The sequence below is a fragment of the Orbicella franksi genome, chromosome 2, assembly GCF_964199315.1.
Source record: "Orbicella franksi chromosome 2, jaOrbFran1.1, whole genome shotgun sequence".
In the NCBI taxonomy this organism is placed as follows: domain Eukaryota; kingdom Metazoa; phylum Cnidaria; class Anthozoa; order Scleractinia; family Merulinidae; genus Orbicella; species Orbicella franksi.
Genome location: NC_138146.1, coordinates 27,549,558 through 27,565,129, shown reverse-complemented (window position 1 = coordinate 27,565,129; position 15,572 = coordinate 27,549,558). Strand labels below are relative to the sequence as shown.

Below are 15,572 nucleotides of genomic sequence, written 5' to 3'. Positions count from 1 at the left end.
GACCTTATATGGATGCTGAAATGGATAAATGAAGGGAAAAAAAAAGGCTTTACGTCCTTGAAACACCACTCTAATATAACTACTGTTAAGCCATCTACAGTTTTTCTCTTTTTTTACTAAAAAAACGCGAAGAAGGATAGGTTTTGAAAAACAGTTAAAATATTTTTTAGAAACATTATAAAAAGGTAAAAAAGCCCAAAAGCTAGACAACGTTTCGACGGTTTCACAACATCATTATCAAGTCAAAAAGTTAAGAAATTACAAATTTTAAGATACCAATAAGAACAATGGTTGCTAATTTAGAAATAGTAACAAAGAAAATGAAAGCACTATTAAAGATTTATAAACCACGCCACATTTCGTAGAACACACCCATGCACTGGAGAGCTAGATCAGGCTATGGAAAAAAAATAGATCGGTTTAGCCAAATAGGTTTTCCTGTGTACTTTTGTCAGTTAGTCTAACGCATCTCATCTCATCTCTTTGTTACTACTCCTTCATTAGCAACCATTGTTCTTATTAGTATTTCAAGATTTGTAATTTCTTAACTTTTTGACTTGGTAATGATTTTGTGAAAACGTCGAAACGTTGTCTAGCTTTGGAGCTTTTTTACCTTTTTATAATGTTTCTAAAATATTTTATCGCATTTTTTTATAGCTAAATGTTTTTCAAAACCTATCCTTCTTCGAATTCTTTAACTCTTTTGAAAAGAGGACATTTCTTGTATTTACGGAAAGGGACCTTTCGTGTATTTACTTTACAAGGAAATGTCAAACAGCTACATAAGGCGTTCTGCATTTACTTTTCCACAGAAATCAGACAGCCGAAAATATGTTTCATTCACATCGACGCCCTCAATTTCCATTTCAGACCACGTAATAATCTCCGACGCTAACTATAAAGGACTTTAAACCTTTGCCATAGAAGTATCAACGTTTCTTCCCAGAAACAAGACAGTCTTGGCTGAGTTACAGACGATGAAGCGACTTGTTACTCTCTTCTGTTGCCTCATTATTTCCCAGCTTTCAATGGCTGCGAGTCGTAATGCTTTGGTAAGTGTATAAGATCGTTACACAAGTTGAACATTAGAATTTCGAATGTTATATTCACATGTCTTTCAGTTATACTTGAAGGAATCTTCAGGTCTTCTTTCCTCGTACCTCATACTCCCTTAGCTTCCCATTTCATGCAATCGCCTCTAAAAATCGAATGAAACTTGAGGTACGTTAGACTAACTGTACAAAAGTGCAAAAGAAAACCTAGTTGGCTAAACCGGTATATCATTTTTCCATAGCCTGATCTAGCTCTCCACTACATGGTTGTGTTCCACGAAATATACCGTGATATATAAATCTTATCTTATCTTTCATTTCCCATTATTATTAATAGAACCGGGGAAGGATCGATACATCCCAAGGTAAGCTGCCTACATTTAAACCTATCATGCTGTATTTAAGTATTAAATAATGCTGCCTCTTTTTTCCCTAGTTATTCTAGCCATGCTGGTCTTTGCATTTCCTTCTTACTCGCGTTAGCGTTAAGGTCATTTCACTGAAGTAGAACCTGCACTGAGATTTTTGTGAAACTTTGCCTATTGATTGTTTATATTATAGGAACTTGAATTTTGAAATAAAAATGAGGGGTCCCCATATTCGTTTAGGAGCAACAGCACCTTGTTTATACCAATATAAATCCTTATAATAGCACCATGATTGTAGTCACGATTGCTTGCTAAATTCACGTTTCCGACGATTGCTTTTTGTTCTACACTGAGAATTGGTCCATATTTATTTTGCACAGAGAAATTTATTACACAATTCAAAACAACAGAAAAAAAAATGATAGGTCACCATACTCGTTTGCAAGAAAATGACGATTTACCTCTATGGCGAGGTCCAGCTGTAAAGAAAAAGCCGCCATTTTTTAATTTCACGCACTAATCACGCGTGAAATTATGCGCAGTAGGGATGCGCAATGCAATACTGGGGAATAACCTTAAAGCATAAAAAAATGATTATAAAAAAAGACACCTCAAAAGAAGCCGCTACTACATGTGCAGCTGAAGCAAAACCTAGAGGCGAAATTTGAACTTAAAATGAGCTCAGTCTAGTTATTTATTGTGATCGTCCGCTCACCTACTTCTCAGCAATGTAGACATTTTTTGACTTTATTGTTCAACTTGATTTGTGCATTTTATTATAAATGGGGCATCAAACACTTATTTCATTTCAGTCAGTTTACCGATTCCTACATCGCCTGGATCTTATTTTAGAATTTGAACTTCTTGCAGAAGCCAGAGATTCCCCTATAGTATCTCACAAAAGAAGTGTATTGGAGTTTGGTCTTATGATTTCGTGTGCGGTTGGAAGAAACCCATTAGACTATAATGGCTACGGCTGTTTCTGTGGACTCGGTGGAGAAGGAACACCCCTGGATGATACAGACAGGTAAAGGAACAAAGGTTGCCCCTATGGCCTTTTTGTACATGACGGGAAGTTGTGGTGGGGGTGGCGAGAGGGGGCAGGACCCAAACGAATAGAGTAACACAACAAGACTGAGGATACTTCAGATTAAGCAAAAGAATATTTGGTTTAAAGTCGACAAGGTGTTAAATGAAATTTGAAATAAATTGTCTGGAATTGGTAATTAGTATTCAAAGAATGCTTTTTGGCCCTCGTTTCAAGTTTATGTAAGGAATATATATGACTTGTCACATGTTGTTAAGACAAGTGCTTTTTTTTTACTGAGCATAGCTAGGCGCTGGCACTATTTGCAAATAATTTTTTCAGTATCTTACTTTGAAAATCTAAGTGGCGGTACGAGCACTTAGCACGCAATATTGTAACACAAATTGTTGTGCACGTTGTAAAAAGAAAAAAAAAAAAAAAAACGAGAGAAAGTGGACGAAACGATTGCCCCTTTTTTTGTAGACATGTTAGAGGCTTGTCCCTGACAGTGTGGGGCATCAGCGTAAAGTCGCACTGATCAATGAAGGCAAGGGATTAAGGTCTTAGAAACAAAAGGGTCGATTTAGGGGTAAAAATAGTGTTTAAGAACGCAACTTGGGTGAGAGGAGACAGGAACCTGGGACACATAAACATTGACAATCCCGTTTAATATAACACGATGTTTGGTCAGTCCCTTCACAACATCTCTCGACACGATCCAACAATGTTGCATTATGTTTTGTTGAATTGTTGCGTGCATTTGGCCGAGCTTTTGATGCGGGACCATCTGGGGGACACGGATGCCAAAGCTGAATAGCATTCCGTTTCGCCATCTCTGTTTACTTTGTCCCACCAACCAAAAATATGCCCATGCCCTTACGCGCCCACTAAAATTTCAGGTCGGATCACTCTCTTTCAAGGCGAACGATATAAGCTAAATCGGAGTTTCAAGAATTAATGAAGTGTGCGTGCGTTTTTATCCATAATTTATTCTCTTCTTTTAATTTGTTTCCTTTTTAAATAACAGAGAGAATAAATCAGGGATAAAAACGCATACCCAATGCACTATTTTTTGAAACTACGATTCGGCTTATTTATATTCAACAATTATATGTACCAAGAGAGTTGTTTTTACATATATTTTAATTTGTTATTTATATTGTTTTCTAGCAGAGGCCCTTACAGTTTTGATTTTAATTCAGGTGCTGCGAAATTCACGACAACTGCTATTCCGCTGTACAGAACTCAGGGTCTTGCCCATTTGACTTGGCTATTTACGCGATTCCTTATAGCAGAAAGGACTGTTATGGATGCGGTAAGACTTCAAGGTTATTTAGGCTATCACAATATTGTCCATACTGAGAGGAATAGCCTGCGAACAGGCTCCCGGGGAGCCCGAACGAAGCGTCCCGCCCCGATCGCTTCACTCTCCGAATTCTTCAGTTTCGGACGCTTCGCGCTTTTAGTTTTAGTTTTTTTCCGTCCTCGCCGGGAGCCTGTTCGCAGGTTAGAGAGGACTGGGTACGAGCCCTGACATTCATGCACATTGTACTCTTATTGCTGTGGAGGCGCGGTGGCTACGTGCATATGCTTAGTGGGCTCGTGCTGTGGTCTTGGACAAGACACTTTACTCTCACAGTGCCTCTCTCAACCCAAGTGTACAAATGAGTACCGGCGAATTTAACCACCAGCACCCCATCCGGGGGGTAATAGAAATATTCCTAGACGCTACAGAAACTGGGACAAGTTCCGGCCTGATGGGCCGCTTGGCTCGTATCAATACTTAACCTGCTCTTGTTGCTATATAGAAATCCAAATATATAAAAATAAATCATAGCAGCGTTTCAGGCCTCTCTGCCGCATTTCCCTGCCGTGCGATAACGAGTAAACAGAAAAATTAGAAGCTTTACTCTTAACTTCAGTAGACAGTTTTCGATGTTTCTTTGTAATGGAGGAGGGTATTCAACCTTAATATGACATTAAAACGTTTACCCGGATGAAAATGAACATTTGTCCTTCGTCCATACGTGCTATTGAGCTGACCTATGGCTTTTCATTTATCAAAACTGCCCAAAAACAAACTGAGCAGTAAGGGCAGTAAGTCGTAATAAGTATCTGCATCTACTAAGTTCTTCAAAGTGAAGAAACTTTACGTCAGGTATACTTGTATTCCTAAATGAAAAGGTCCCGGGAGTGGGAGACTCCCATATGAAAAGGGCGGGGGGCGGCTCGTCGGAAAGTTTGAAAAGAACCTCTAACAGGTACCAAGATACTGTTTTGTGGGCGTGGCTTGAACTTTGTTCACTCTAAGAGATACCAATTCTTACATCACACAATATCTCCTGTCATATTTTTTCGGCTCAATACCCTAAAAGGTGCCGCAAAAGCTCCTGCTTAGGACCTTTTGAGGCTGAACACCCAAACAGGTACCAAAACCGCTTTTTTTAACCCCTAAAAGGATGACGGGCGCCCCAGTCCTTTTTATATGGCAGTCCCTCCCCCCCTCCCCCCTCGGGAAAAAGGTGGATGTGACTTTCTTGCTGTATCTTTTTCAGAACCCGCAAGCTACTACTGGTTTTACGGCGAGTGTCGGCACGCTTTGTGTAAGTGCGACTCAGAAGCTGTTCAGTGTTATAAAAGAGCCGAGTTCAACACTTCTTTGATGAATTATTCACGAGACAAATGTTAGACACTGTAGTTGTAATTAGCTTACAGTTACTTGAACCATTAAAGATGCCCGTAAGATGCAAAAGTCGAAACTGCAAATTAAGAAAAATGATATTAAAGCGTATGTCCTCGAATAAAATAGGCGACATAGCCTCCCTTGAATAATCGCCCCCACCCCCTCACTTCCAGCTAATAATCACCCTCCACGTTCCAAGCCCACGCCATCGTCGCTACATCATCCATCACCCCCCCTCCCCCATCACGTTAAAACATTTCGCCTTGATAGGATACAAGCAAACAGATAATTAGTCTCCTACGCAGACGCTACTTGGGCTCGTCACGCAATTTTCCTCGTGGGGAAGGAAGATTGCGTGACGATCCTAAAGAGCGTCTGCATAGGAGCCTAACAGATAATTTACCACAGCAGAGGAATTGTGGCAGTTTTTTCGATCAGTTTACGTGATGTGATTATTAAAAATGGGAAAATACAATAAGATATTTAGGTCACAACTTCCCGAGTAATATTGAAATAATAGCCCACTCGTTAAATCACCCCACCCCGTAGCTCCCCCCTCTAATATTTGCCCTTTTGGTGCGAAAAAAGACGAATCATCCCCCGGCTATTATTCGAGGACATATGGTAATTCTCCAGACTGTAGACAGATCACGTCTTCCTTGACCAATGGTCGGGTTCTGATTAAAAGTCCGAAAATGACGGACTTCCGCTTGAATTGCTTGAATTACCTGACTAACACGTGCCTCTGTCGAGTTTCGTCGGTCATGCCGTCTGTTTTAAAATGTTTTTTCAAACCAATCAAAGTAGAAGGAAAGAGCTGCATTTAGTGGTAATTCAGGGGCGAGAAGATAACTGACCAGGAAAACTCTTTTCAGCAATAAAATTACCCGTTAGACTAGTTTCACATATTCACAGCTCCCTGAATATTTGTCTTTGTTCTCTCGACTAATTTTTGATCCTGAAATCACCATCACCTTAATCACTCCCCTCAAAGTGTTGTCTCGAGGAATGTTTGATTCCTTGCTCTCAAATTATCCTAATAAGAAGCGTTCAAAGACATGAATGATCAGCGCAGTGATCACCGGGAGGTGGGGGAGCTCCCATTTAGACGGGGGGTGCTTGTCGTACCTTTTAGGGGTCAAAAAAGTGGTTTTGGTACTCTTAGGGTGCGTTTCTTTAATAAAATCCAAGATTGGATTCTTAAATCCGAAGGAATCCGAAAAAGGGATTTTGCGTTTTGGCTTTCCTAAACAGATCAGTCCAAGATCTCTGGGATCATGGTACGTCAAAGGAACCGAAGAATCCACACAGGGAGTGGATAAAAAAAGGATAAAAAAAGTAAGGCTACGCCCGCAAAACAGGATTTTGGTACCTCCTAGGGGTTCTTTTCAAAACTTCCGACGAGCATCCCCGTCCTTTTTATGAGGGAGTCCCCCTCCCGAGAGGGATGTGCACAACCCATGTGATAGTCTCGGCCCGGGCAATCACTCTTTGCCAAGTGAGCTTACAAAAGAAATTAACCAAACCCACCGACGAGGCCCATCTCTTTCTAAAACGGACATCGTCAGGACCTGCCCCAACTGTCCGTCATGGAGAGGTGTCCTGCTTTTAGAGAGTTGAGGCAACTTGCACGTGAAACCAGTATACTTCTGAGATAATAAAGTTGAATTAATAACTTGTATTAAGGACGGTGCCTACCAAATACAAAGGTTTTTGCGCCAGGTTAGGACCATGCGGAAAAAGTAGATCTTTTCAAGGGCTATTGGAATCCACAAAGAAAACTGGAGGTAGCCACGCATTTTTTCGAGATAATTAGCCTTGAATCTCAACAAAAATGCTGACAGCAGCGTTTTTCTGAAAAAATTAGAAAATGATATTTCCTCAGATATTTCCTTAGAATTCGCCTTTACATACAGAAAAGCAAACACATTTATAAAGACCTTAAAACTGCACGGTAAATGGTAACATAAAAACCATATTTGATACGTTTTTAATAACAAAATCGTTGCAATAGCGCTTTTAGCGTCTCTGACAGCCTTCCTCGGGTTCAGCTGAAATACAGTCTAAACACCTTTTGCTCCCAACCAGAAACTAATCACGTGTTGAATAGGCTTCTCACTTCCATTTCATAACATAAAATGAAGGGGTAACCACGAGTTTTAAAGTTACTCATCTTTTTTGAAAACTTTTACGGTGCCCGTTACATTTTTCCTGGCACCTCCCTAGTAAGTAAAACAATTGCGTATCTCGCACTTGTTTTGCGCGCCCTCCACGTCATCTGCAGGTAATTGCTTACAGTTGGATTTCAGTATAATTTTCGAGGAGATAACACATAGTTTTTCAGCCGGAAGACGGTAACAGTTGGTGCTTAGCGATATGCTATTATTGTGGTGTTCCTGGTTTAAGTACAGGTTCATTAAACTTGATTTGGTTACAGTAGGAAAATTTTGCTTTCGTTTTAGTCGTGTACTTGGTAGCGTAGATGATTGCGTCATTGTCAACCCTAGCGCGCGTGCGGCGCTTAAACCATGCCTTGTGTGATGCGCAGAATGTGTGCGCACTAACAAAAGTAGGCACCGTCCTTAAGCCGGTGTACAGCATATGCAAAATAAACAATAAACAATCTTGGACAAAATAAATGGAACATTTGGACCACCCCTCCTCCATGATGCCAAAACGGAGTGTTTTTGCTCCTTCGCGTCTTCATCATTGCTTTGGGTGGGAAGGGGGTTAATTGTTCCTTTTTGTTCTGTTCAAGATTGCAATCTTGGACACAATAAGTGGAACATCCTGGACCACCCCTCCCCCAATTTCAATGCTGCCAAAATGGCGCGTTTTTGTTCCTTCGCGCCTTCATCATTGCTTTTTTGGGGGGGGGGGTGGGGGGGGTGGGAAGAAGGGGGTTAACTGTTCCTTTTTATTCTGTCTAAGAGTGTAGCGCTACCAGTGTTGTCATAACCTCGTTGTAAATTTTGAGTAAAAACTAGAAGTCGCATTGCACAACACCGGCAATATCTACAGCCGACATCTTGCCAGAGTGTTCGAAGCCTTCACAAACTTATTTGACCACAACGCCCTGTTTGAAACTGGATTAAACTGATTTGGAATATCAAGGCGAAAAAAAAAATAAAATAATAATTCGAGCAAAGCGAGCGCTGCGCGCGGGGCGGGGGAGGTTCCCCGCCTCGACCGCTCTCTTCGCTCAACAAATTCTTTCGCGCTCGTCGGCTCGCTTCGCCAGCCTAATTTTTTTTTTTTCCTGTCCTCGCCGGGAGCCTGTTCGCAGACTAAAAGGAAAAGTTCGATCAATCTAGAGTTCGATTACGTTCGACTGCCGAACCCAATCCAAATCAGTCAAACGATTGGAGTTCGATTGAGTTCGATTGATTAGTAGTTCGATTTTCTAAAGTTCGCTTGTGTTCGATTGGCAAAAAGTTTCTGTTTGGTTGAGTTCGATTAAGTTCGGTTGCTGAACCTCAGGGACTGAACCCAATCGAAATTAATCTAACGACTTACCGAATCGAACCGAAACGCGCGGATTAAAAAAGTCCGTTTCTAAACAGTTTAACCCAGTTTCAAACAAGGCGTTGTGGTCAAATAAGTCCGTTTCTCTTTGCAATACGAATTTTCCTTCTCCAAATCGTAATTTGGTGTAACATTCAGCAGCTACATTTCTGTGTATGTGCGCTTATAATGGTTTCAATGTGTCCATTGTCGATTAGAGAGGTGTCCGTCTTACAGTGAAACGACTGAAAAACGGCAGGGCACGTAAGAGACAGTTGACCGTACACGTGTTTTGCACATGAACTGAAATTCAGGAAGTGTCAAGGTCATAACAGTGCAGAATACTGTACTATAAAACAAATATAAACGTGGGAGGAGGAAACAGAATTTTCACACTACCCCTCACGTGCGGAGTTATGCAATGTATGATTCACGCCAACCGGAAACGGAAGTTAACTGATCTTCATTCGCGAGGCACAAAATATACCAGACACTTTAAAATTGCACATACATAACCCTTTTTATATTTGAAAGAAGTGAAATTATACTGTAGAGTAGTCAAACTCGTGAAAAAGCGGTCCTGTAAGCCTTTCTTGAGCAATATCCACAATATTAGTTGGCACCTCACGTGCGATGTTTTTGTGTGTTATGTAAGGAGCACCGCACGTGTACAAATTCACATAACGAGGTTTGGGAAATTTCTTTACGATACATAATTGTTGGACTGCCGTTTACATGCAGCACATCTAGCAACATGGCGGAGTCAGTGGTAGATATCGAGGAAAGGATATTTCGTTCCCGTCCAGTTTCCCCTTGTTCCTCAAAGTCGAAAGGACATAAGGTAGGTGCTTTGTGTTGAGTTAAACAAACGCGCTGTAAGGCAGTGAACGACAGTTTCAGGTGACGTTATAGGAACTTGTGATGATATGCTTAAGCGTAAGTAAAGTTAAATTAAGCTTACATCATTTAGCTTTCTTCGAAAACTGGAAAAATATTTTAGCTAAGTTAACTTGTGTAAAATGCAAGTAATTTAAGTTCTCCAATGTCGATTTTTCCCATGTTTGTTTGCATTCTAAATTGGTTCATCTTGACGTTCGATTTCATGTACATGTAAAAGCTTAAATATTCTGTCACTAGTTTGCCCCTGTTTTCTATTAATGTAGCTTATGTTTCGACTTGTTTCGATGCGACGCTTGCCATTATATTGACCGATGCGATGCCTATATAGATACTGTATAAATGAGTTGTAAGAGGGAAAATATCCGAGTTATATACATGTATATGAGTGTTTTATATGGATCATGAGGGAGCTAACCATGGGTTAAGCAAAAGGTCAAAAAACAGGGGTGCAATGTGCATAGTTACACCTCTCAAAAATCAGATGAGAGCGTAGTCATTGTTAGTGCTATGGGCTATGTATCGGTCAGTTACAAACATCAACATATCTCCCCCGGGCATACCCCTTGCTAATTGTTAAAATGTCAAGGCATGTGTAACAACTTACTTGTTGTTCTACAGACGGAATATTCTCATAAGCTCACCGAGAAAAGGAGAAGAGACCGAATGAACATAAGTATGTCTGAAATAGCCCAGTTGTTGCCATCCTCGCCTGCCTCAAAACAGGTATGTACAGCACACCCTTTCCAGCAGTGTTCAATTTACAAGTACCCAAGTATAGAACAAAGATACATGTTAGTATAATGCCAGGAGTAATCATAGATTATAGAGTGTGTTCTACTGGTTGAGACATTACTTTCACGGTTAGAGAGGATTAGTGAGAAGGGTGGGTAGGGATACTTGTTGTATAGAAATGGCAACCTATTTTAATTCCCTCCTTCAACCTTTTTTATTATGGGATAAAGCAAAAATACCACATCTTGAAAATAACAGAACAGGTTTTGTTTTCTACATAACCCCAATTAAGTAACAAGACTGGAGGATATCTATATGACAGCCACTCGTATCCCATTCTATTATGTGAGAAATAAGCTTATTATCAACACACTAATAAATCTGGTACATGTACATGTATGTGTGGTTGTCCAAGGTTGTTTTCTATATTATGTGCAGTGGCAGATCTAGGGGAGGGGCCCCTTGCCCCCCCCCCCCCTTATTTTGGGTTAAAAAAAAAAAAATCGCAAAAGGAAGGAACGCTGGCCAGGCAAGCAAATTCCCTTCCCCCCTCGAGGTCTAGATCATTCCTTAGTATTCACAAAGGGGAAATCTTAGTTTGTCTGTACAGTCTGTACTTGTAATTGATCTAAGTAAAAAAACTCTATTGTTCCTGTGAGTGTTAGGGCAACTGTCCAACTCACTTTTTAGTGTTAAGTCTTTTGTAACTTATGGAAAAACATAGTGCCATTTTTGCCTGGGATAATTCTTTTTGTTCCTTGATACATGTGCTGTTAAGCTGGAGAAAGCTGAAATTCTGGAAAAGACAATAAGTTACATAAAGAAACTTCAAGATCTCACAGGGGATAAATGTATGAGGATGAGGAGTGAGACTGACAATTCACACTCAGATGGTGAGAAGATTCATGATTTATAACTTATACAGTCATGTATAATGTGAAAGAATTTCTTCGCTGGCTCTTGTTTAAAAATATTGTAATGTCTCTTCCAACAATTTGATTGCATAATGGAAATACATGCATTTTAGAGTGATTATTCTAAATGTATTATCAGAAAACCTTTGCCTGTATCTGATTTATGAAGTAAAACAGTAATATGGTTTTTTGATATCTTTCCCTGCTCCAAAAATGTTGCTAGCCTGATTGAAGAAAGATTACTGACCAGCTATCTCAATGTCACTGTCCAAATTATCAGTGCTACTGGTATTTTCATGCCATGTCAAACCTCGTGTGTAAGGGGAGGTCTGTGTGGTGTGACCTGACAATCTGCTTATTTACACACTTTTGAGATTCAAAATTAATCAGGTGATGCATGTCCCATATTTAATCCTCACACTGCTGTGGAAGATGAACTCAGGTCACTAATAAAATTTGTTCACATGTACATGTAAAGCAGTGTTGACTTTTGACAGACGAAACTTGCTATGAGTTGTGATTCAATTCAGCCTGTTTTATCACCAGTTAAAGTATTAGGGACCAGAAGAGCAACAAAGATTGGTATTTTTGAAACTGTTTAGTCTGTTATAGTATGTCATCATCATCGTAGGATTCAACAATCATTGTGTTCATCATTTTAATGCAGTCAAGGAACAACTTGATCTTATCAATTATACTTAATTGTTATTGCAGAAATACAAAATGCCACAGCTAAAGATAGTAAACCTCCTAGTGCACAGCTGGAGCTGACTTCAAACTACTACAATGGTTTTAGCGACTGCATTAAAGAGGTATTTCATTGCCTTACCAATGTAGAAGCCATGGACCTTGAACAGCCTTGTTTTCAGCGACTAATGGGCCATCTGCAGAATGAATTACAGTTTATGAGAGAAACTACAGAATTGAGTGATTCAGAGAAAAACCACAAAGACAATCAAAACAACAAATGTCTGAGTGCCACTTCTAATGGAAACATTAGTAGTTTGCCCCCTTCAAAATCTTGTCATGAATCCTGGCGACATAAAAGAACCCATGAGAACAGTGAAAACTCCAACATCCAAAATGAGACTTCCTGTGAAAACCCAGTTGCAAAAATACCACATCTTGATTCTGATAAGAACTCTTGTAGTGATGGTAATGGAAGTAGTACTTCAACAGAATCAGTGAGTAGCAGCATAAAAAAAGAAAAGAGAAAAGCTTCCCTTGGTACTGGCTGGGATGGAAATAAAGGTGCTCATTCAAACACAGGAGGGAGTAGTGTTGGTTCAGACAAAGAAAAAGAAGCGATTTCCAGTTCTTTAAAGCAGGATGGTAGCAACATCTTTGACAGAGCTAATATGGATGGTGGTAGATGTGGACCTGAAAGCACAGCTGTCAACTGTAATTGGCCCAACCTTGGCCTAGATATGCCAATTCAGGCCACACCCCTTTCGCCAAGGACCCCATACATGCCTAATCCATACACTCTGCCAACTTACGCTCTTCACCCATCGGGTACGCACTTCATTCCAGTGGTTCTGCATCTGAGCTTTCCTTTGCCACCATTTCCTGAAATGAAATCAATACCTAATTGGTATTTTACAGCACTTAACTGCATGAGAATGGGGAATCCACAGTTTCCACATTTCTCATCCAGTTTTCCCTTTGCTCCCCAAGTCAATGGCATGGTAGGACTGAATGGCATGCAAAATACCAAGAACGAGTCAGTTCAGAAGCAGTGTGAGTCTAAACCAAGGGATGTTGATTCTACGCACATTGGACATGAACCTTCTTCAGTGAATGAAAGTGCAACAAGAGATTTATTGACCAGTGTTTAATTGACTTATGTCCCTCTGGAGAGTCAGTATGCGGTGTACTGCATCTGTTCCCAAACATTCACTGTTTCCTTTGACACAAAATTTTAATGAATGTAATTGCCAGGGGTGTAAAAACCTTTTGGGTGAGCTGATGACTTTACTTTAGTCTCTGGTCTATACCTTACATTCAGTGCTAAGTGGTCCTTGGATTTATATACTATGAAAAGCATTAGAGTGGTAAACTGTAGCTGCTAAATTTTTTTCTGGCACGGTGTCAATCTAGATTTTGCAAGCTTAAGTGGAGCAACTGTTCACTAACTGTTAAGAATTGAAATAATAATCACAGTAACGCTTTCAAGACACTTAGTCCACAAACCTTGTTATGATTTTTTCAGATCACAAGAAAACTGCTTCATATTGAAATTTCTAATGCAGTTTCGTTGCTCTAGTGGTATGTTCTCATAAAGTTTCTAAACTGTACTGTACAATGGATGCAACTGAAAAACCCTATTAAAAGCAGGTGTGTTTTTTTAACGTCAATATTTCCCTGAAAGGTATAGCCATGAGTAAGGTTTACACTCGTGCAGTACCAATCAACACATAGCACTGACTCTCCTGATGTTTTCATAGGAGGGCCTCCCCTGGGATATTGCCTCATTAAAGGTCCTAATAATGTGGATATATGTGTGCAATGCACATGAAATATCACTAGGAAGTGAGTGTATTCAGTAGATAAGACTCTAAGCCTTTTTGTCAGACCAAGAGAGAGAGTCACCTACTGTACATTCTATTGTATATAAGTTACTTTTAAATGTATACTTGGGTAAAATCCTCATGAAAAAAGAAGTTAATTATGTGAGCTCGAATACCAGTAATTAATAAGTAAATGACATTGTACATACAGTATGCAGCTTGAAAGCTTAATTGTAGAATCTAATTTGTTGTTCTTGCTAATATCTGATATGGGATGTTGAAATGTGTATCAACCCCTTAAAATCAAGTGTTGAGTGGAAAATCAATGATTAAAATTTGTGAAGTAACATTCAGGACTGAAGTGTTTTTAAATCAGTTGTAGTTGTGATTATGCCAAAATGAAGTTGCAACCAGCAGGCTGGTTAAGATCAGTAAGTGTTGTTATTTCTGAAAAGGGGCTCATCCTCACTCCCTTTTAGATATCTGTAATGACAAGTTTTCACCACTCTTGGAGGCATTGTATTTTGGAATTTTGGGTTAAAGAACCTGCGGAAGTTTAAATTACGGAAACATGTTCATATGATTGTAAATATGTAAATTAAATTGCTCACCAGATCAAAACTTACATTGCCTGTGTATCTCCATTGATGCAAACACAATAATAATAATAATAATAATAATAATAATAATAATAATAATAATGATAATAATGATAGTTATAATAATAACAATGATAATGATGATGATGATGATGATGATGAAAACAAAATAATTACGATTGGCATAATTTAGTCATGGCTCTTGTTGCAAATATTTGTGCAAATACCCAGTGGTTTACCCATTAAATGACAAAGGATGCACATATTAAAAAAAAAAAAAATGCTAAAAGATAGAATGGCCTTGGACAATGCCCCACCCATGAGCTGACAAAAATACCCAGTGGAGCAATGGAGGGGCTTACATGCTAGTCAATTGTAATCCTGACCCCCAAAACCCCGGATAGTGGGGATTTTACTGCGCTATAGTTAGAGATTTGGCATAAATTCCTTGCACCATCCCTGGAAAGATTAGCAGAAAATATGCACACTATGCTCCTGTTGGGTCAGCCAAACTTTCTCATGTGGTAGATAAATTTGCTGGTTGGTGAATGTTGTGGAAATTTTACATTCAATAAGAAGCTGTATTCTGGTCACCCAATGTCACAATTGAGTGAGCAAATAATTGGGCTCTGAATTGAAGCAAAAAACAAGTTTGTGTTCACCTTCGAGAGCGACTTTGAAAGAGATATCTTTATCAGCTGCCTGTGAAGGCCTTGTTACTCTGTACACCTTAACTCGTTTAAATACACAGAATAGCATTAGCTATTTCCTGACATGCCCATAAAGATGTCATGGAGTGATCGGGTCATGTTTTTGATACATTGCTTTTGACATTTCAGTCACGAAAACTTGTTATTTGACTTGCAGACTTAGATTTCACACTTACTTGAGGGGTGGAGCCAATCACTTTTGAATCTGGCCTTGGGGCCTGGGGAAAGCTTCTAAAATTGGAAAAAAAAAAGATGCCCTTGAGAATTTACACACTATTCCCCGGGGGTTTTGGGGGCGTGATTACAAATGTCGATAGCATCCTCTGAGGATCCGGTCAGATACTTACTGCAGATATCAGTCTGAGGGTAAAATGCAGGCTGCAGATCTGGAGTAAAATGTACAAATGTAGACTGTAGACGTTTTAAATATTTATGTATATCGTGGTACTATTTTCTATATACGAGAGCTGGTCGTAAACAGGCTAGCCTGTGTATTATTCAGGCTAAACTCATTCTATCCCCGGTCTGCAGTCTCAGTTTTACACATCAGCTGTTTTTAGTGTTTTATCGTGC

General features: G+C 39.6%; 2 protein-coding genes across 2 annotated transcripts; both read left to right on the top strand.

The window, feature by feature from the left end:
* Nucleotides 1-952: 952 nt before the first annotated feature.
* On the top strand, nucleotides 953-6,943 carry LOC145479033 (phospholipase A2 A2-actitoxin-Cgg2a-like). Its single transcript, XM_081457277.1, has 5 exons — nucleotides 953-1,052; nucleotides 1,390-1,417; nucleotides 2,291-2,447; nucleotides 3,650-3,762; nucleotides 5,003-6,943. Exons 1-5 carry the CDS (start codon nucleotides 978-980, stop codon nucleotides 5,134-5,136), a joined length of 507 nt encoding a protein of 168 aa, XP_081313403.1. The 5' UTR covers nucleotides 953-977; the 3' UTR covers nucleotides 5,137-6,943.
* A 1,949-nt stretch (nucleotides 6,944-8,892) lies between these two features.
* LOC145479029 (uncharacterized) lies at nucleotides 8,893-15,500 on the top strand. The gene is made up of 4 exons (XM_081457272.1): nucleotides 8,893-9,475; nucleotides 10,153-10,257; nucleotides 11,045-11,159; nucleotides 11,895-15,500. The coding sequence occupies exons 1-4, from the start codon at nucleotides 9,389-9,391 to the stop codon at nucleotides 13,016-13,018; spliced, it is 1,431 nt and encodes a 476-aa protein (XP_081313398.1). The 5' UTR covers nucleotides 8,893-9,388; the 3' UTR covers nucleotides 13,019-15,500.
* Nucleotides 15,501-15,572: the final 72 nt, after the last annotated feature.

Coding starts and splice junctions, on each gene's coding strand:
- LOC145479033 (XM_081457277.1), top strand. CDS start 978: ATGAAGCGACTTGTTACTCTCTTCTGTTGCCTCATTATTTCCCAGCTT. Junction 2,448..3,649: donor CCCCTGGATGATACAGACAG/GTAAAGGAACAA, acceptor ATTTTAATTCAG/GTGCTGCGAAATTCACGACA. Junction 3,763..5,002: donor AAAGGACTGTTATGGATGCG/GTAAGACTTCAA, acceptor TATCTTTTTCAG/AACCCGCAAGCTACTACTGG.
- LOC145479029 (XM_081457272.1), top strand. CDS start 9,389: ATGGCGGAGTCAGTGGTAGATATCGAGGAAAGGATATTTCGTTCCCGT. Junction 10,258..11,044: donor CCTCGCCTGCCTCAAAACAG/GTATGTACAGCA, acceptor TGTGCTGTTAAG/CTGGAGAAAGCTGAAATTCT. Junction 11,160..11,894: donor TGACAATTCACACTCAGATG/GTGAGAAGATTC, acceptor TTGTTATTGCAG/AAATACAAAATGCCACAGCT.